Source organism: Pollicipes pollicipes, unplaced genomic scaffold (assembly GCF_011947565.3).
Source record: "Pollicipes pollicipes isolate AB1234 unplaced genomic scaffold, Ppol_2.1 Scaffold_4295;HRSCAF=5057_pilon_pilon_pilon, whole genome shotgun sequence".
Taxonomy (NCBI): domain Eukaryota; kingdom Metazoa; phylum Arthropoda; class Thecostraca; order Pollicipedomorpha; family Pollicipedidae; genus Pollicipes; species Pollicipes pollicipes.
The window spans coordinates 21,381,225-21,402,882 of NW_023596461.1; the positions used below are offsets into that span (position 1 = coordinate 21,381,225).

Sequence of the window (21,658 nt, forward strand, 5' to 3'; positions counted from 1 at the left end):
CAGCGGCTGTCCTCTGCGTCGCTCGCCGAGACCCGCGCCCCGGCCTTCCGCGCGGGCGCGCGGCGGTGATCGGCCGCGACCCTACCTTCCGCGCGGGCCGCGCGCTGGCGTGATCGGTCGCTACCCAGCCTTCCGCAGCCGCGCGCTAGCGGTGATCGGCCGCGACCCGACCTTCCCGCGGGCCGCGCGCTGGCAGTGATCGGCCGCGACCCGACCTTCCGCGCGGGCCGCGCGCTGGCGGATCGGTCGCTACCCAGCCTTCCGCGCGAGCCGCGCGGCGGTGATCGGCGCGACCCGACCGCCTTCCGCGCGGGCCGCGCGCTAGCGGTGATCGGCCGCGACCCGACCTTCCGCGCGGGCCGCGCGCTGGCGGTGATCGGCCGCGACCCGACCTCCGCGCGGGCCGCGCGCTGGCGTGATCGGCCGCGACCCGACCTTCCGCGCGAGCCGCGCGCTGGCGGTGATCGGCCGCGCAAACTGCCACGCAGACCATTGATCGGACTCGAGTGCGGCTCCGGCGCGGCGGGTGAAAGGCCGACGGCGGCTCAGGGCGGAGGTCGAGGCGCTGGGAACGACGCGGCGGCGGGCCGTGACAGATGGGGCCTCGCGGCGGTGCCACCGGTCGTCAGGCCGCGGAGGTCTGCCGCCTGGGCGACCCCGCGCTCGGGAGGGCGTCAGGCTGCGCGGCTCCACCAGACACACCGGCCCGCCGCTGTCAGTGCGAGCTGGGGAACACCTGTCGCATCGCTTTCAGGGAGATCCGCGTCAACTGCCTTTGAACTTACTCGCTTTCTCTGCTGCCTTCCAATAGCTGTAAGTCGGTCAGTGGCAGTGCCCAGTCAGAGCGCCTATGTGTGCTCAAGATCGTGGGAATTCATCAGCCCCAGTTTTCCAAAGTGTGCCGGCTTATCCGTTAAATTGGACATCGCTTACGTTTGCTGGTCGGGCTTCCCAAAAGCCGCCATCTATCGATGTCTCAAAACTGTAAAATATCCACACAAACACCCGCTTTTCTGCGCCACCTTATTCGTGTTTTCGTGATGCTCACCAGACAGTCGAGATAAGCCGTCATTGTTCTTATCAGGGCAGTGGTAGCTAGCCAATGCTCCTTGGAATTTATCCCTGGGACAGCCTCCATGCAACCTCAAGGCCAAAGCTGAGGTCGACTGGACCCGTGGGTGTTCCGCTAGCCAGCCAAGCCTGAGGCTTTCTCTGAACTGCCGGAGGATTCCGCGGCGGTTGCCCCTATGCCGTGCCTGACCGGTCCCTTCAGGTGCCCATCGCAGAGCCGATGATCGCGTGAGAGTGCATGCCTCGACTTTTAGCGGCGGAAAAACGCCTTTCATTCGCGCCCGACCAAGTCCGTCCTGGCGCGGAATTCCGTTCGTCCTTTTATTCTCAGCGTTTTTGATTGAAGAGTCACCCGGCGGCCCCCCCGACCATGGCATGGAATGGTTGTGGCATGGCACAATATTCGACTGTCTATGGGCTCCTATGGCTAGCAGACCCGGACGTCGTTATGCTGTTAATACGGCCTTAACGTGCATTGATTACGGATTGTGACGTCTCATCGACGCATTACTCGGACACCGATTTCGCGTGAACATTTTTTGGAAGGCGCGGGACTGTGCACTTTGTCGCTACTCCGCCTCTGCTGCTGTTTTGCCTCGCCTGTTTTATTTTTCGGCCCTCCTCTCTATATGTCTCCTCGCCGTGTATTGATGCGTGACGATGGCTTTGCCGAGGCTGATGCCATGTTCTTCAAATGTGCCGGCCTAACGCGATGAGTTATTTTGGCGGTTCTGTCAACGCATGGTGGCGTGGATCCTTGCTGAAGCTTCGTGTTGTTTTGTTTCAGGGAAGCAACGGCTTCGAAGAGCTGCGGAAATACATCAAACATGGCGGAGATTTTTGCAAGGAACTGGCCTCGATTCTACAGGAAAGGTGAGCATTACGCAACCGTTCAAAGAAAAGCACTGGATTCAGTTCACGCACATCAGTCAGCGAAGCAGCGAACCACATGGCTTGCTCGCGTGCTTGTCAACGGCCAGTGCAGCCTGTGGATCGGACGTGCTGCAAAGTACCAATTACACCGGCTTTCTCAAACACTTTTCATCTCTCATAGCTCACGGTTCTGAGAGTCGCTCACCTGACCTCTTACCCTTGTTCCATGAACATGCTCTTCATACTGTCTCCTCCTCATAGTGAACACTCCTGAACCATCATTTAGTCCGCGGGTGGCGTTCCTTTATGTCTCTCTTCCCATGAGTCACATTCCCTAACCACCATCTCCCCACAACACCCTGCCCCATCGTCCCTGCTCCGCAAACACGGAGGTGCGCTGTCGCTCGAGTACGGATCGTACCTGCTGTGACAGACGTACTGCATGTGCAGCTGCGTAATCAGACGGCTAGGCCGTGAACGATCGTGAGCACGCGTCACGGTGAGGACCAAACGCAGCTCCTGGTCTGCAGTCAGGAGTAGTCCTCCGCCGCCGAGCACGAAGGAGACCTCTGCCGAAGGAGTCTTCCGCCGAAGGAGCCCTCTGCCGTTCGGGTCACAACAAACACAGGCCCTCTGAACTGACTGAGACCCACACGCAGCGTGATGCTCGTGTGGGAGTGCTGTTGGCTTGCAGTGCAGCAGCTGGGATTAGTATACGGTGGTGCGCGGCCCCAGCAATTCGCACCGAGTGCGAGTTACCTTGAAGACGGGACCCTGGTACCATGACGGCATAGACTATCGTGTTTTTGCCGCGATGACCGGGCAGTTTTCGGGCACTTTTTCTGACCGTCACTGGTGGCGTGACATCGATGCTCCTGAATGCATCGCGTCTGGCCGACCCTGTGGATGATCACGGCACGTCCACGTCCCAGACGCGCGCGTCGTTATCACGGCCTTGCCACGGTCAGCTCGGCACCGTTCTAACCACGCGCCCACACGGCTGATGAAAGCTTTTGTTTGCGGAGCTGACGCTGCGGCTCTGTGAATTATGTTGACTCACACGGACTTGAGCGGATGCTCAGGGGCTTTTGAATGTCACGTACCACGTATGGACAGCGCTCCTTTTCGGATGTCGGAGGCCAGCGACAAGCGATGTTTCGTTGCCGCGCTCCGACACCACACATGCTGAATGTCAATCTTCGGTGGATACCAGTATACAACAACGAGCAGGGTCATGCCATCGCACCACGGAGCCGAACTCCGCGCAGCACAGAGGGCCGATCTGGAAGCCCCATGGGGTGTGATCGTGATGAGCGGATAGCCACCCCGCTGAGGCGGCGCACGAGCGCCAAGGACATCAGATGAGCTTCTCCTGACGGGCGTGGCACTGCCCCCGGTCCGGCGAAAACCTGCTCTCATGGTAAAGAGACTGTCGGCGTGATTCTTCATGGATTAGCTGCAAGGTCGTTGAGCTATAAGGAACAGAAAACTGCGCAAAGATATGCACGTTGGTCGTGTTTGATAAGTAGCAGGTTTTGTTATTGGGCGATGCATTTTCTCCACTAAGACCATGCACGTGTATCTTAGGTCTGATGAGCACTGGAATTGTCTCTGATACCGTGCTGTCTACATTTCAGGTCTGATCTGGAAGTTAGCTACGCCAAGAGCCTGCAAAAGCTGTCGGCGAAGCTGCTGAAGGTGTCCAAGGACGGGCTGGGGAGCGTTAACCAGGCCTGGCAGATGGTGGGCGCCGAGATGGAGTACGAGGCAGACCTTCACAAGTGAGTCCAGATGCGAGGGCAGTGAGGCGTGAGCATCGGGCCGCCTGGGGGCAGGTTAAGAGACTGACCCGCCCTCGTGCAAGCATGCGTGGCGAAAAGATGTGAGATGCGGTCGCTTGTAACTAGCGTGGTGTGGGTTTTTAAATGGCGTTTCCTGTCAAGTGCTGGGGACCTCGCATGCGGCTGCCTCAATTGCCGGGAGACTGATAGGTACTGGTAAGAGTATTCAACACACGCGACTCGAGCTGGAGGCCACGCCACCAGTTGAAGGTCACGGCAGAGCTGAACTGTATCTGTGTGTCGCTCTCACCACTTCCTTCCCTTTCTCCGTTGGCGTGCCAGCTAAGCCCTTTGTTACGGTCTAAGTAGACTTAGCTGCACTATCACTACAATGTGAGCCCCAAGCAAAGCCTAGCCCATTATTTCCATGCTGCTTTGTCGCTTTGTTCCCCTTCTCTTCGCTACACTCAGAAGTGACCGTCCATGAACTACGGCTCACGTGTTTCGGCGTGATTTTCAACACTCTTTCCTCTGGCTCGCACTGGTCCTGCTGGGCGAAATGCCCTCCCCGTGGTTAGGCTGTGTTATGCGAAACACCTCCAAAAGGCAACGCCTGTTTGGCCTTTATTTGAGCTAGAAATGTGAAACACATGATAGGCGTGTTCATTGCCATGAGAGACCGCCAACGGTAACCGCTTTTAAGGTCGTAATTTGTGTTGGAATATTTTAGTATAAGTGGCAACCACACCTGACGGTAACTTAACACTATCCAACACCTCTCCCTCCCTTCCTTGTTACGCTTTGCTACGGTTACCCCTTCGCCTCCACCATCCACGCGTAACGTTATTTATGGACAGCCCCCAGCGCCTCATTTTTAATCTGCCCTCTCTTCTTTCCCATCCTTCTTTCCATTCCCTTTCGTTCTCATTCCCACTCGTTTCTCAGTCTGAAGGCCACCACCATCGGCTCTTTCGTCCACAGAAGAATAGTATATCCAGTGGAGTGTTGTCCCTTTATGGAAGCCGTTCACCAGCTCACCGGCTACTCTGAAGACGGTTCGAGATGCCTGAAGCGGGCACTGGCACACGCTTATCTTTGCTCCCATCGCTTTTCATCCCTGACATGCTTTTTATGATGCATCGCGAGTGATTCAGAGACAGTTGGCTTCCATTGTCGATAACGTGTTTGTTATCGAACATCGCTCTGGAAGATGTGATCAAGGAATGTGCCTGGGCTGGTGCCAGTATTCTGACATGCCACTGAGTATCGTGACCAGCATTCTGACATTCACTGAGCACTGTGACCAGCATTCTGACAAGACACTAGGTACCGAGGCCAGTATTGTAACATGACACTGAGTACCGTGGCCAGCATTCTGACCTGGCTTTGAGTACCGTGGCCAGCATTCTCGCTATATCAAGTAGCGTATGGTGTGCTCAAATCAACTCGTTTTTTATCGAAATGGTCTTGGTGTTGCACTTAAAGAGGCTTGAGGATGTGCAAAATAACTGCGATGAAAGGAAACGTGGGAAAGCGGGAGGGGAGTCGAAAATGTGCATTTATTATTTGAGCTAAGTGTATAGGGATTCAAAGTGACAGATTAGTATGAAGACGAAGGGAGATAAAACGGCTGGCACGCCGCTGGAGGCGTGGTAACAGCATAGACATATACTAAAAAGATGGGACGAATACTGATGAGACCGAACGAAAGGTGACAGGAAGGAAGGAGAGTAAAAGACACCGTTGGATAACGCCAAAGCCGAAGACACCGTTGGATAACGTGAGCGTGCTTGGGTAATATACGCACGCCTACAAAGTCGTTGCAAGCGCTTCTCCTGACACCGCCTGGGATGGTTTGCCAACACCGATTATAGGAGATTAAGGTATTTTTGTCACCTCGGAATCTGGCAGGTGGATCAAAAAAAAACTCCAGAAGACAATGGAAGGCCCTGGCCAACCTCGCTCAGAGGACGCTAAGCTGATTTTGGCGCATGACCGATAACGTCAATGAGCTCGTGAAATCCGTTAGAACCCTCGAGAGATTCCAAAATTTTTGGAGTCTACCGGTCTCCCCCGCTAGTCATAAAAGTCTTCTAGACGTATGCCCTTATGGCTAGCACCGAACAGAACAGTGTGTTCTTTCTTATCTGAGTCATACTTGATAACGGAAGAGACTCATGCTGGTCAAGTAAATTCATCTCATTGGATAAGGGTTTTCTGAACTTCTGGGCCACGTGGCCCTCAGTGGCTCATGATTTAAGTGTTCGGTGGTCATTGGTTTGAAAAATTATTGGCATTGTAGGCTTACTTCCGTAAATTGGGGTCACAAATACTTTTGTTTGACCCTATAAGATGGCCGCGAACGACCTCTATTTGTTACTGAGTGTGTCTTCGTTTAGTAAGATTGGCTGTGACTAGGACCTAACTAAGCTAGTAAACGAGTTGTGCAACACCAAAAATAAAGCTGCAAATTGCTGGCTTTAGCAGCAACAGTAGCCATGCACGTCTCCAGTAATTGCGTCACGACTGAGTAGCCGGACCGAGTGTCAAAGCATTTTTCAACCAGGAGGTCTCAAATTGATTACCCGCCAGGTACCGACAAATTGGAGGTACCTGGAGGGCCTTTCTTGAAAGTTTCGGTAACAATGAGCTCCAGATAAAATGGGTCTGGTCACCCGTGGCTACGTCATTGCTAGAAACATCAAATATTAATATATCTTAATTTGTATTCGATTGTGTCGTATAACCGATACTTCTCGGTCTAAAGGGTCTTTTTCAGAATAAGTGCTCAATACCGGAATTCATTCCATAATCTCAGCGGGTGGAGTTCGGAAAGCTAATTTGCAACAAGCGAGTGACCCCATGGCACTACCGGGCTGAATAACCTCACAGCAGTGTCGGTGCCACCCAGCGTGACGTCGGATGGGTGGGCCTCTCACGCGCCAGCGAGCGTGAGCGGGCCGATTACCAGCGCGAGCGTCGCCGGCGGTTTCGCGCGGTACCGCCGCGGGCAGCGGCGCGTCATCCGAGGAGTGGCGTCGTGCCGGTGGGAGCGCCGGCCGTGTCAGGGACCGCGGCACGTAACGGACGGCCGCACCGCCGCGTCGCGCAGTCAGCGGTCCGGGGGTCACACCAGCAGGACGGGACGGGACGCGTCCCATGCCTGCTGCGATGGCACGGCCCTGTCGCGAGCAGTGCCGGCGAGCCCCGCGTCCCAGCGGCCGGCACCGGCACGCTCCATCCACGGCACGTGCCGGCGTTGTCGGAGCGCGTGCCGGCACGCGTCTGTCCGCCTGCCGAGCGTGACGGCCGTTACGGCGCCGTGGCGTGACGGCTCGCGTGACGCGGGAGCGCCGATGACGATGCGGTGTCGGCGCGACCGCTGGCGGTGCCGACTCCGGCCGCCGTGAAACGGCCGCGTGTCGGGCGGAGCGGCTTCGTGCTCCGCTCCGTCACCCGTCGCAGCCAGGGAGACGCCTGTCACAGCACTCAGCAGACGTCTTCCTTCCTGGCTGGTGGTTGGCTGGTTTTAAACACGGCCGACATGGTCTGGTGCGCATGCACGGTGAACGTTAAACAAGTCCGTGTCTTTTAAAAACGCATTGCATATGTTGGCAACCCCAATTAGATTCCAAACAGTTCGGCGCGATTAGACGAGCGCCCCTGAAAAACCTGTTCGGCTCAGAACGCCATTTAGGAACCCGCAGCACAACTGATAATGTCGGACACGGGTCAAGGTCGATGTCCGAGATGTGTATGCATGAAACACAGGGACAAATGAGTAACGGCGGACATAATGAACGCTGATGTGCATGCACCTATTAGAAATGGTGTGGAAACACCTATGATCTCTGCCATTTTGGCTTGATTTAGTAGTGCAATGGCGTCGTGTGATGGAACTTATCCAGAAATGGATCTTTGCATCCCTTAAAGGCCTGTTGCTTGACTCGCCCCTGCACACGGGGTATGTCGCGGTTATGCAAGCCGCTGCGGCCTGAAGCCTGGCGCCGCTGCAGAACGCTGCCTCATTTCCGCGTGCCGAAAATGGCACAGTGGCCTGCTAGTTCGAAATGACACACAACTACTGCCCCGTGTAGGACTTGGCGTCGGCGAACCCGAAGCGTGCTTCCTTGTTGCTAAGTGGAGGAGACACTGAACAAAACAGTCATTTTCGGAGAGGCTGACACGCAGACATTGAGTGTGAATGTCAAAGTGCATCGTCAACATGTGCATTGTGCATGCAATGCACATGTCAACATGTGCACTGAGTGTGCATATAGATGCACATAACTCCTAAGGGAATTCCAGGAATGCCTCCCTTGTTGCATGCGTGTTGGTGCATCGCCGTCTTGCGTTTTGCGCAGACATTTTACGTCTGTGGCATTAGTCTTTCGGCGGCTGGAAAACAATCTATCAAGCTCGGTCACGGTCCAGATATTTCATTGCCTCCTGCGTCATTGGTGCCAGAAAAACAACACTACCTGCTTTCATTAGAGGGAACTATGTGTCAGCATAGCATGTAGCTGGCCCGATCGCGTGTCATATCTAGTACGGGCGTGCAACGCATGATGATCACAATAAGCGTTGCACAGCCTATGGCTTCAGATATGGTAAAAACGAAAACATGCACCAGCGCCACTGAATGTCACGCGACGAATTTGATTGCGTCATGTCTTTCGCTGCGTTGTGACGCAACAACTGCCGCCCGAGCTCTGTCCTGTGCTTACTATATTCAAGGTCCATTGAACCAGACATTGTCTAGCCGTTTGCAGTACTGGCATGTTTACGCTCTCTTCCTTCTATTTCTGATCAAGTTTCCGCGTGCTTCGAGACCCTGACATACCAAGTCCCTTCTTCCTTCCTTTCCGCGTTTACCTCAGTGTGCGGGCAAAACATTGATCGTGTATGGCACCTGAAATATGTATGTGCGAACGTCCAGCACACATATCCCCATACTAGTTCTTTAAATTTAGCAACGTACCGTGCCGTGCCGTGCCGTGCCGTGCCGTGCCGTGCCGTGCCGTGCCGTGCCGTGCCGTGTCGTCACGCTGACCCGCTGTGACCCAGACGTGACATGTCTCTGACTTCCCGTACTCATGTCTCGTCGTGCCCTGGCATGCCGTACCCCCGACGTGCCGTGCTTCTACTGTACCGAGCTCCTGACGTGCCGTGCTTCTGCTGTGGTGAGCCACTGACGTGCTGAGTCCTTAACGTGCCGTGCCGTGCCGTGCCCTCAGGACTATGGCCGTGACCTACACAGAGGAGCTGGTGAAGCCGCTGAAGGGCCTGCTGGACACGCAGCACAAGGTGCGCAAGTCGGTGGAGGGAATGGTGGACAAGACGGCCAAGAGCCTGGCCGAGTGGCGGTCGGCCGAGGCAGAAGGCTAAGAAGCTGTCGTACCAGTGTGCGCGCGAGAGCGAGCGGGCGGAGGAGATGGCACTGGAGGCGCGGCTCGGCAGGGGCAAGCCCACCGGCGACAAGGAGACCAACAAGGTGGGGCACCTGGTCAGGGCACAGCTCCCGCACGCACAGAGTGCGGCTTGGGAAGGCGCACATTATGTGAAATCTCACGTAATGTTGATGTTTTCAGGTAAACTGTACGGCGTTCGAAGTTTGAAATTTAATCCTGGGTCTTTTTTTAAACGTCCCCAAAAGTTCGAGAAAAATCCGTAGGTTAGTCATTTTCTTTGTCCAGCCACTCACCTTCTTGTAAAACTGCACTCCTGGACGTGAAAAATCAATGGTCATCATGCAGACCAGGTAAGTTTTCGTGGCACAAGCTTTTCCAATACGGGTCACAGCATCAAGCATTCAACACTGTTTTCGGAGAAGGCGACGTTGGAGGCTTTCCGGTCAATCCCATGCATACCCATGGGTCAGTTGATTTGATATATATATACATATATATATATATATATATATATATATATATATATATATATAAGTGGCTTGGCCAGTGCACTCATGTACACCGTTCAGTTCGCTGCACGTCTTAATCTGCTTTGCCAGCTGATATCTGACATCGAGTATTTAAAACACCCGAAACGATAGGATCTACGACTTGCGCTCGACGGTGCGTGGCCGTCTGTGGACATCGATCTACACTTTTTCCGATACGATTGTCCAGTTTCTCCCTCGTCAGTATATGTTAGTATCTTGTCGCCGCGACCCCGTCCGCCGGAATCTGAAGCCAGTTTCTCCCGTGTTCTTCAGCTTTTCGTAAGTTGGAAGTTTTACGTGTTTTATGTCTAAAAGACCTGTTGTAACACGAGAACATGTCCAGCAGAGAAACCCGAGACTCAGATTAAACGGAGAGGCTGCCGCACCTGGACCGTGTCCGCATCGAGCATGGCTATCAATGTTTTAAATTACGCGCCACTGTCCAACGGAGCGGGGCGCTGGGCGAGTTGTGAGGTGCGGGCACTTCCTCGGAATTTCGTAAGCGGATAAGAGAGTGGTTGGTCGCGGAGCGTTACATGCGAGGGAAACGAGCGTTTCTAGACGGCAGCATTTTAACGTCAGTGCTATATAACTGTGTGTTTCTTACCGTATACCTTGAAGTTTTACATGCACAAATCCTATTTGCATGTACCTGTGGCAGTTGCACTGAAAACTCGTCTTTGTGGAGGACATAAGGGCATATGATGATGATGAGATAAGGATAATTATATTAACTGGGCGGTGGAAATGAAACTGTGGTGGTGATATGATGCCACCGAAAATTGCGCCTGATTATACAACTAATGCGCAAATGCTGAACACGTCGTACAGCGGAACCGTTACACAACTGCGCTTGCGTTTCCTAAAAACTGTTTTTAACTATGTCTACTAACTAAATGGTCGCAGAGGCACCAGCTTTCGATCTAGAAGGCATGACAGGTTGTCTGGGTCAGCCTTCTCTTTCTCTTTGTGTGTTTAGAGGGACACGACCCACGTCATCACGCCCCTTTTATGGAGCGCCCGCGACTGCATTTGTCATATTAGCGCTCGTATACTGTGGCGCGAATGGGATTCGAACCCGGCCCCCTCGTGGGAGCCATGGCGTGATAGTTGAAGTACGACTCGCTATCCCCGAGGTGTCGCCCATAATGGGTCGGCTTTCTTAGTATTCCTTTTGCCTATGTTGTCCGGCACCAGGTCTAGTCTTTCGCCACCGACGATAGCCTCGAGATGGCTGTCGTATCTCTGCGGTGTATCAGGGTCTAACCTTCGGATCGGAAAAAAAATATGCTGCGGTCGATGATCCTGGTCAATCCCAACCACGCTGAGTTAACGGTCGTCTGATTAATGACGTAACAGGTCATGGCATGTCTCTTAGAAGTAGCAAACGTCTTCGAACGGCGTCAGGGTTATCTAGCGCCCGTGTATTGGATGCAAGTTATGTGACTGGTGTGAAACGAACGTGTTCTTGCGCTTCAAATTCATACCAAAATGCTAGGAAAAGTAAAGGATTAAGGTTAAGGATCAATGTTGAATATTGTGTTATGTTAATAATGATTGTCTTAATTTGTCCGTCCCGGTGTCCGTCCCGGTGACTCAGTTGGTTAGAGCGCCTGCCTTCCGACCCACCCACGCGTGGCTGGGTGGGTTCGAGTCGCTTTAGGGCGCTCGCTATTTGCCCCTAACAGGCATGGCCTGCGGCCGGTGGCAGCGGTTTGCGCTAAAGGTCAGTCAGAGGACAGGACGGACCGTGCCGAGCATTGCGGCACGGTAAGCTGTCGCCACTAAATTCTGTCGTTGCCTGGAATCGCACGATCGGATGGTGGGGGTGAGGGCTCACACAACAAGCACTGCTTAGCGTGAGGGCTGATCCCAGAAATCCATCCATTCGAAGGGTTGGATCAAATTTTAATAAAAAAGGAAAAATGTTAGGTCAAGTTCAGGCGAGCCATTGAATTTAATTTACGTGCGCTTTCGGCTCGCATGCTGTATACAACCGAGTGGTTTGTATTACCATCTTCTGTGGTACAATTCGGTCGCAATAATTAGTTCTAGTCCAGCGCTCATGATCTAACCTAGAATGACCACCGATTGAGGTCATTTTTGATTTCGTGTCGGTGGGGCTTTACGGACTCTTCTATCGCCAGCCGGTGAAAATAATCAATCGATTACGTTAAAAAGTCAATAACAAGAAAGGCAGCTTCATTTGGATGCACAAATGGCCGCGTAGGCTTTTTTGATGACGCTAGAGCTCAGTGAACCGAACTAACATTAAAAACGTTTTTGCTTCAGTCTGTGTGAACTTGATCGGCATTCAAGAACTAAAGATATGGTGGACATACCTTGTGCTGTTCGGATGACTAAACTAAAACTAAACTCTAAACTCGGAGTAATTTCCCCAGACAAGCAAGGGGTGTGGCAAGAGATTGATAGATAATATCAGTCAACAGGAGCTAACTGTTTTCACCACCAGTTAGAGGTTTGGGCCTTATTTTTGAAAGGAGATGTACAAATTAATGGGTTCTTTTTCATCGTTCAGTTGTGTTTTTATGTCGTCGTTTCGACACTTCTCCGACTGTTTCACTGGATGCTACTCTCCAGTCTGCAGAGCTGAGACTCATCAGCGTGTCGGCTGTACCTGTCCACACGAGGGAACTGAAAACCTGCAGCATGACACCAAAGCTGTGCTGTCGTGCGTCACACGTGCAAAGTCGCATAAAGAAGCCATACATTCACCTGAAGCGTACCGTAAAATGCTGGACGTTGCAGAGTTATGCAATCGTTCATCTTAAACGGGGGTGCAACTCAACGCAGCCAATTTACATACGACGCCCAACCGGAATTTGCAAAGGAAAGTGATCATCTGCAGGTATTGCCAGGTGAAAAACGAGCAACTTGTTCCACGGCGAAAATGGGTGCGTGTGAGCGCAGCAGCACCGTGACAGAGCGGCAGTGGTGACGTCACTGGTCTGATCGTGTTGTGACGCCCGCAGGTGGAGAGCAGGAGGCAGAAGACAGAGAACGCCATGGGCAAGGCGGATGCCGACTACTATAACTTCTGTTTGCGGGGAGAGCGGGCCCGGTGAGCCATGCAGGCGTCAAAGTTGGCGATGTGGATATCTGCCGTTTTCAGCTGCAGCTAACATAGCCAGTAATACGCATGCAAGTCAAACAAGCCTGCTTTATAGACGATGCTCACTGGTGTCTTGAAGATATTGACGATCCTGACATGGTTCCTAAGTCACCTTTGAGCTCATGATATAAAAGGAAATGCAAAGCTTCTAGAATCAAGTTTTGTGAGGACGTACATGAGTTTTCACATCCTGGGCATACACCAATGCGTTTTTTTTGTGCTGCTTCACTTTCCAGGATGATAGCTTATACGTTACATCGTGCGGGTGGCCTTGGAAAGAGCCCAGGTATTCTATGTGGGAGTCTCGGGCACGTGTCCTGTTCAGCGCCTCACAAGGCGGCTGTCGGGAGCGGACTGAGACCGCTCTGAGCGGACAGAGCGGACTGAGACCGCTCTGAGCGGACAGAGTGGACTGGACCGCTCAGGCGGACAGAGCGGATTGCGTCCGCTCTGGGCGGACAGAGCCAACTGAGACCGCTCTGGGCGGACAGAGCGGACTGAGACCGCCCTGGCCGGACAGAGCGGATTGAGACCGCTTTGGGCGAACAGAACGGACTGAGACCGCTCCGGGCGGACAGAACGGACTGAAACCGCTCCGGGCGGACAGAGCGGACTGAGACCGCTCTGGGCGAACAGAGCGGACTGAGACCGCTCTGGGCGAACAGAACGGACTGAGACCGCTCCGGGCGGACAGAACGGACTGAGACCGCTCCGGGCGGACAGAACGGACTGAGACCGCTCCGGGCGGACAGAGCGGACTGAGACCGCTCTGAGCGAACAGAGCGGAGGTAATCGGCGGGCGACAGCCTCCGAGAGAAGTTGTGAACAGCACTTATGACCGAGACTCCCGCATACAGTACCTCGGCTCTGTCCGATCCCCGTCCGCCATATGATACGCAGGTCATCAACCCAGAAGATCCAAAAAGTCATCGCGCCCTTTCATCCAGGAGCTCTCCGAGGACTCCGTCTAGCTTATCCGGCTCCATACTATCAGCCCCATCTCAGCTGCTCTGCCCGCTCGTAGCCGCCCTGCTGACTGTGACCTGCTGTGACGCTCGGCCGTCTTCCGCCGCAGGTTGGAGTGGGAGACGGCCGTGAACAAGGGCAGCCAGTGCTTCCAGGCGCTGGAGGAGGAGCGGCTGGTGCGACTGCAGTCCGTCCTGCAGGCCTATCATCAGAACATGGCGGCGCTCGCACCTAAGATGGCGCAGGTCAGTTTCAACGTCAGGTTTTCTTTGTCCCATCACGCCATCTGTCGCGAATGACACTGTAGGGCGAACGAGTTTTCTTGCACCGATACTTTTTACGCTTGAGCGGCTCGGCCCTTCCCTGTCGTCACGCTTTCTGGACGCAAATATCTTTGCATTCACCGATTGCATATCCACGTGGTTTTCAGCGACGTGAATTGTAATTCTTGGCATGTTTCTTCGTGTAACGTGTTGGGCATTTGTATGCAAGCTGCCTGGTCGGACAGCTATCTCCTGCAAAAATTTCGGTATCGCAATTATGTATTATGTCGTTTGATTACTTGGCGCTTACTGGCGCTTATCTGGCGCTTTCTGCTTTTGCCGGAAACGCGCAGTTTTCTCATTTCAAAACAGGTGAAGAACAAAAGTCGAACCGGATCTAGATAGCGATGGCCCCGCGGGGCAGGCTGGTGGCTACGCCAGACTAACTGGTTGTGACAGAGCAGAAGATGGACAACTGCTTTAGCTAGGGATTGTGCCGGTGTCAGTGTCAATTGGCACGTGCTCTCGCGTGCAAACCGAGACTGCCCACCCGTGATGAGACGAACGACAAGGTATGAGACTGGTGATGAACACGCGACACCAGCTGCGGGGGAAAGGTGCTGTCGGCTACAACTCTCCAGCGGATTTCAAAACTGTGCTACGCTAAGGCACGCCAGCAACCGACTTGGAAGAGGATAATGGGATATTTATCGAAGCCGATGCTGAATGCAAGATGTTGTAGCGTGTCGAAATTTTATGGAAGGGTTAGTTTCCGATGGACTGATCAAACAGATTGGTATGGGTTGTCCAAGATCTTTGGTTCTATCGCCCTATTTTTGGCGCAATTTAAACTATGACAATTGATATCTTAACGTCAGTTATCGTATCGCTCTTTTTCCGCCGCACACGGCACATTAATGGTCGTCTGATCCAAACCATTCCCTTTTGGAATCGCTATCATTCTAGCCTTAAATTGCTTTCGGGCCTCCATTTTCGAGGCCGTTGCGGTTTTCCGTTGTTTTCCACTCGTGCCGCCAGTGCTTCCAAAAGCAGCAAGGGCCGGGATGGTAATCTCACCATGAAAACATTCTCAGAAGACGACAACACTGCCATGCAAGCGAACCGCTCGAGCATAAACACCCTCTCTCTCTCTGTGGCCGGCAGCCTTGGCCACGTCTCCCAATAAGGTGCTGACGTGGACTGACTCCCCTGCCGGTGACGTGCGCTCACTCCCCTGACAGTGACGTGCGCTGACTCCCCTGCCGGTGGCGTGCGCTGACTCCCCTGCCGGTGGCGTGCGCTGACTCCCTCGCCGGTGACCACAGAGCGCTGAGCGGCTGGCCGAACCGGTGACGTGCGCGGACGTCGACCGGGACGTGCAAACCGTGCTGCACGTGAAGGGTGCTGGACAGGCCACGCCCGAACAGCTGCTGCCCGACTTCTACGCCGAGAACATGACCAACGCCATGAATCGCGAGCGACGGAAAAAGGCGAGTCGTGGCGGCCGAGCCGGCGGGCTCTCTGGTCGTCTCGCGGAGATAAGAACTGTCAGTATGACAGACCATGACATATGACAGACCATGTAATGTCGGCTCAGATCGGTATGAATAGAGCAGGGGCGCAGCCATGGGAGGGTCCGAGGGGTCCGGGTCGGCCACTTAGGCCTGAATTTTTCGTTCGTCACCGTGTAGGGCACTCGACAGGAAGTTGAAAATCGGCGTGATGCGCTCTCGCCGAACTCCGAGCCCGCCCTGAAGAAGATCCTGACTGCGTGCCTGGGACAGGGCGTGAGCGTTTTGCTTTTTGCAACTGTTCACAAAGCCGTCAATGAGAGTTTTCGGATGTGATGGTATCGGTTACCTTATTTTCATAGAACTGGTTGACAGGCCATATTTGCTCTTCTAAAACGTGTTTACCTGTTGGTTCGGCTGCTTTCCCATCTTTCAATTCTTGGGAAAAATTACGGCTGCAGAAGTTTGCAGAAGAAGTGATGACGTGAGTCAGCTGGTGATGTTTGACACCATTCACCGCAGGCTCTTGAGCAGTTCCTTCAGTTGATTCGTCAGGACGTGGGGCGGGAGAGACGAGGTAAAGATGGCGTGGAAAATCTGGCGAAGGCAATGCAGGAGGCTCCTCACTTCGGCAACGAAGGCTCCCAGAAAGACGTTCACGAAAAACTGCAGCACGTGAGTCGAACTATGTCGTTTTCCCGCCCGTGTCATACTGAATACATAGTTGCTGATCGTTTCAGACCCATGCAACTGTCACAGTTATAAGCCATAAACTCCCACGTCGGGCCCGCGATCGTGTCCGTTAGATTTATACAAGTGAGCGTGGGTACAGGTCATAATGCATCTTGTGAAGTAGCAAGACCGAGATAATTGACATAAAAGTGTGGTCGGTGCACCGTTTGCATTTCTAGTTTGATTTAGTGCTCGCTTCTCGTTTGTTGAGTCACTTAGCTTGCGATTATCTTGAGGTCTAATATAGCGTCAGTCAATCCATGCCATTTTCGTATTCATTTTGCATTGCTAATTGTAGTCTCTGTTCTGTCTGTTTCCGCTCTGTTTAGCTCTAGGTCTAGTCTGTCCATTTTCGAGGTTTCGTTGTTTCCCTGTCAGCGTCCACGAGGAGTTGAAGCGCGGTGTTGGCGATGGGCGGTCATCAAAAATAGTGCACCTAAAACCTCGGTGTCTTCGACGTGGCGGCCGTCTACAAAAGCATAAAGTGATTATTTACAGCGCTGGTAGTCATCAATGGCGTCCGAAAGTCAGCCTGTCAAACAGTGGGTGCTAGGACATTTGAGCTGCGCTTTTAAGCTTGCTGCCGTACGGTTTACACATTTGTGTCATGGCTGAGGCCACATTGCCGTGCGCACCGACCTGAGACTGATGCCACAAGGACGCTCGTCGTTCTCGGTCGCCTGATTCTCAGCGGAGCCGCGTCTGTGCCGTCGTTCTCGGTCGCCTGGTCCCCAGCGGATCCGCGTCTGTGCCGTCGTTCTCGGTCGCCTGGTCCCCAGCGGAGCCGCGTCAGTGCCGTCGTTCTCGGTCGCCTGGTCCCCAGCGGAGCCGCGTCTGTGCCGTCGTTCTCGGTCGCCTGGTCCTCAGCGGAGCCGCGTCTGTGCCGTCGTTCTTGGTCGCCTGGTCCTCAGCGGAGCCGCGTCTGTGCGTCGTTCTCGGACGCCTGGCCCTCAGCGGAGCCGCGACTGTGCCGCTCTCAGATGCGCGCTATGCTGGCCTACCTGGAGGCGAGTCGGTACAAGATCCAGGTGGCGCTGGCAGAGGTGGAAGGCCAGACGCGGCCCCAGCACCCGCTCAGCAAACACATCCAGCACCACAAGGACCGGCAGGGCATGACACAGAGCGTACTCAAGGTTAGTACGCCTGGCCGTCGTGCGGCGGCGCTGGTTACGGGTGGTGTGAGTCGCACGGAAAATTGCCAGCAAGCCAAATGGAGTCGCCGATAGCCGTCGACTGTTTCTAGGGCTACGTTGTGTGGCTGGAACGGCCACAGTACTATGTACGCGTTAGGTGGTATGGTAACTATAGACGGCTGGACTTCTGGTGTCGGTAACAGCTCGCGCGGCATCTCTGGCGGCCAGGTGCCGAACTGGGTGCGGCTGGACCCGCTGAACCTCTCACCGTAGGACTCCCCGGACTGGGCCACCGACCGGGGCAAGGCGGATGGCACCTCCAACCAGCACGAGTCAGACTTCGGTACGCACGCCATACCAGAGCGATGCCTTTGTGATGCAGCAGCAGGTGGCAGCGACATCTGTAGCTGCATGGGTCTTGCTGAATAACCCCCTATTTGATCAACATTTTTGGTTAAGGTCTCGGTGGTAGCTTTTGGGATTTCCTCAGTTGTAGATACTATAGAAAGCCGGTCTTTTTTTAACCATTCATCACCTGGCTGCTCGCCGTGTAAAATAACAGCTTTTCGCCAAAAACGCTGGAGGCCTAGAGTTCGTTTGAGGTGACCAACACAAGGCGCAACAACCATAACATCCGTTGCCCTTGCCCAACAGACGAATTCAGCAGCCACGGTGACCAATCACCGCCGACGAAGCTCCCGCTGACGTCATCACCACCGCCAGCTGATTCGTCCAGTGAGCAGCTGACGGCGTCTCCCTCGCCTGTGGAGCCGGCGCCGTCCATCGGGCGCTGCAAGGTGCTTACGACTACAAGGCCAACATGAACGACGAGCTCACCATCAAGGCCGGTGGGTGTGCTGACGGCACCCGCCGCTGGCGACTGCAGCAGTATCCTAGCTGGTGTCCATCTCACTGACTACCCTGGCGGGGCAGTTGTTCCGTTGTTTCTGTTTATGGCTTGACTGAGGGAAGGAGTAACATACTTCGGAAGACGGAAGAAACGGAAGAAAGCGGAGAACTGCCGGTTATGCTCTTGTTTCCCGCCTCCATCGACGCGAGTGACTGCGACGATGTTGTCCAGACCAGGTGCATGAGTCGTCGTCTGATCCAAAGCCTTCAATCATTCGCGTGCGAAAACGACCAAACACCTGCCCTACGAGATTACAGCTGGAGCTTAAGTATGATGTATTACTTTCGGACGAAATGGCTGGGCATGTCCAACAGTCCAACTCATGTTATTGCCTGCTGCGGTTCTGTTGCCCCGGACCCCGTCGCGCTGGGGCTGACCTCGTCCGCTGTGCCCAGGTGACGTCATCAACATGCACGACAAGCAGGAGGACGGCTGGTGGCTGGGAGAGTTGAACGGCACCGTCGGCATCTTCCCCGCCACCTACGTCCAGGAGCTGACCTGACCACGTGACGCCACGCAGCGTCCGGCGGCGGCAGCCGGCGACGTCACGTGACTGCGGGTCACCTCGCGAGATGTCGCCACCGTGTGGTTCCACTGAGACTTGAGCGGGCTCGATCAGTGGTGTTTGTGATCACGGCGCTGCGCGCGGCTGATAGTCTGGCTGGGAGCCCACACGACTTGTGTCGACCTTGCCTGGAGTGGCTGCTGATACCACGAGAGCTCGCCGATGTAGTTAGTATGTCTGCATTGCCGTTCTTTGTAAAGTGTTGACAATGAAGCTCGCTGAAGCTATGTTTGTACCATTTTGAAGCAGATGACTAACAAGCAGTGCTGTTGGTCTCCTGCTGGGGAGTTATTGTGATGATATAACAGATTACTTGCCTGAAATGTATCTGGGTAATATACGACTGCATGAACTGCATCGAGCATACTGCAAATAAGAAAATAAATGCTTAGCTACCATGCGGAGGGAGCAATCGCAGTAAGTTGCTCACTTTTCCTGTCCAGCAATGTGTCGGGTCCAGCCAATTAGTGTCCGGCCGTTTGTTACAAAACGGTAACAAACGACAACGAAACTGAAAACGGAGCCGTAGCCATATCGCCGGTGCGTATGGTTATTTGCATTCGCATACCATCGTGGCACAAGGCGGCGGGAGCACGTGAGCCCAAAGGTCACGTCGTCATTCGCGACAGCGCCAGACACAGAGCCAGGGCCAGAGCCACTGCCGTCTCAGTTGTGTGTGTTTACCACAGAGCCGGTCCCGAGATGCATCGTGGCTGATGGCACGGGTTCGGTACAAAACGCAACATACCGATTGCACTGCTGGTGTCCTCCCTCCAAAATCAGGGGAACAGCATCACGGGATATCCCAGAATCATGTCGTGACACTCGTGGCACATTCTGCGTAGCACCGCGTGTTTAGAGCATGCCGTGACATGGGGGCACTCGCACCGCAAAAACTTGGGCTCCAGACAGGCAGCCGAAGACAGTTCAGCTACATTATTGTCAGCAGCGATGGCCGACCCTCTCGTCTGGTCAGAATCTCGAGCGATCGGACTGACTGCGTTTCGCGGACAAACCATCCGCGATGGTTCTGTGTGTTGTCCCACAGCTTGACATTCGACGGGCCGCTGTACAGAGCGACAGCCCAGCACAGACAAGGTTGCTCCGTCGCGTGGAGGAACATGTAGCTCGCTGTCGCCGTGAGCAAACCCACCACAGGACGGATCCTCCCATCGCAGGACATCTCTGTTGACCTACACTGAGTGGAATGTCAACGCGCCTGCAAGCGGGAGGGGCTGGCAGTCTGTTTGGTCGGGCGAACCATCGGCGCCTCTTAGGCCTTGAACTGAGGACCGCGCCAGGCCGGGCCAGACGGCCCCCTAGCGACGCGCTCACTCGCAGGTCTCTGGTATCCGAGGCAACAGGGGGCGACTGCTCCGTGGTGCAGGGCGAAGGAATCTCACCGCACGAGGAAGTCAGGGACGCGGACACGACAGCAGGAGCCATGAAGCTGGTGCAGTGCACTTACCAAGCGCGTAGTCGGCTGGGGCTGCTGACGGACGGCGACAAGGCAGTGAAGCTGCTCTCTGAGGAGACGCTGCCGACCAGCACCGTGCAGCTGCTGGAGCTGGGGACGCCGGCGCATGTGCGAGAGCTGCTACGCGCCGCTGAGAGCTCAGCACCAACGGTGCCGCTGGCCGAGGTCCAGCTGCGCGCGCCTGTGACGCGGCCCGACAAGGTGCTTTGCATCTGCATGAACTACGTGGACCTTTGCGCCGAGCAAAACCAGCCGGTGCCCACCGAGCCCGTGGTGTTCAACAAGTTCCCGAGCTGCATCGTCGGCCCGGCGGACGACATCGTGCTGCCGTCGGCGACGAGTCAGCTGGACTGCGAGGTGGAGCTGGCCGTGGTGATGGGGCAGCGCTGCCGGGCCGTCAGCCGGGAGCAGGCCGCCGACTACATCTTCGGCTACACGGTGGCGCACGACGTCTCGGCGCGGGACTGGCAGCTGCACCGCAACGGCGGTCAGTGGCTGCTCGGCAAGGCCATGGACACGTTCTGCCCGCTGGGGCCGAGCCTGGTGACGGCCGACGCGCTCGAGCCTCACGCTCTGGCGCTCGCCTGCCGCGTCAACGGCGCCACGCGCCAGAACAGCACCACGCGCCAGCTGGTGTTCGACTGTCATCAGGTGGTGGCGCACATCTCGCAGTGCCTGACCCTGCTGCCCGGCGACGTCATCTTGACAGGCACGCCGCCCGGCGTCGGCGTGTTCATGAAGCCGCCGCAGTTCCTGCAGCGCGGTGATGTCGTCGAGGGTGAGATTGAAGGCATCGGCACCATCCGCAACAGGGTGGTCTGAGCTGCGCCGGCGGTGTGACTTCTCGCGCTGGAAACGGCCTCACAAATAGGTGGACATTGTTCTATTATCATGGTGAATGGAAAAGAGATGTGCCCATGCTAACATGGCCAGCGACGACATTCCATGCGCGTCACCCCTGCCAGCCGGGACACTCATGAGTGGCAATACACCGCACGAAACGTCACGTGGAGTTTTCCTGACGAAAAACGAATTCGACACGGGAACGGGGAAGCATCATCTGGTTTCCCGTGCCACATCTTGTATCACAGCAACCGAACAGAATCTTCACCATGGCAGGCATTTCGGTACGCTGGGAGGCGGCGGATCGAGCGTCTGTTGCAAGCTGTAATCAGCAACGGATATGACAGCATTAGCACTTAGATTTGGATCAAGTCCTCGTGTTGTGTGTTCCATGGCGACCCGTTTACTGTTTCAGTAGATTTTGGCTCCTTCTTGATAGGGCCAAAGGTATGCTTCGTA

The 21,658-nt window shown here is 54.9% G+C and overlaps 2 protein-coding genes and 1 long non-coding RNA gene across 3 annotated transcripts; all 3 read left to right on the forward strand.

Annotated features, from left to right (window-relative positions):
* Window positions 1–596: 596 nt before the first annotated feature.
* LOC119097290 (nostrin-like) lies at window positions 597–18,121 on the forward strand. The gene is given in 12 exon segments (XM_037220337.1): window positions 597–638; window positions 1,859–1,944; window positions 3,582–3,725; window positions 8,963–9,104; window positions 9,106–9,219; window positions 12,660–12,748; window positions 13,875–14,010; window positions 15,354–15,518; window positions 16,062–16,214; window positions 17,252–17,404; window positions 17,633–17,747; window positions 18,059–18,121. Coding segments are annotated over 11 exon segments (1,269 nt in total). The 3' UTR covers window positions 17,678–17,747; window positions 18,059–18,121.
* A 96-nt stretch (window positions 18,122–18,217) lies between these two features.
* Window positions 18,218–19,236, forward strand: LOC119096743 (uncharacterized). The gene is made up of 2 exons (XR_005094076.1): window positions 18,218–18,252; window positions 18,710–19,236. It is a non-coding gene; the product is annotated as an uncharacterized LOC119096743 (long non-coding RNA).
* Window positions 19,237–20,225: 989 nt separating this feature from the next.
* LOC119096822 (fumarylacetoacetate hydrolase domain-containing protein 2) lies at window positions 20,226–21,356 on the forward strand. The gene has a single exon (XM_037219784.1). It carries the CDS (start codon window positions 20,324–20,326, stop codon window positions 21,176–21,178), a length of 855 nt encoding a protein of 284 aa, XP_037075679.1. The 5' UTR covers window positions 20,226–20,323; the 3' UTR covers window positions 21,179–21,356.
* Window positions 21,357–21,658: the final 302 nt, after the last annotated feature.

Excerpts from the sequence above, each read along its gene's own strand:
- LOC119096822 (XM_037219784.1), top strand. The coding sequence starts at position 20,324 with ATGAAGCTGGTGCAGTGCACTTACCAAGCGCGTAGTCGGCTGGGGCTG.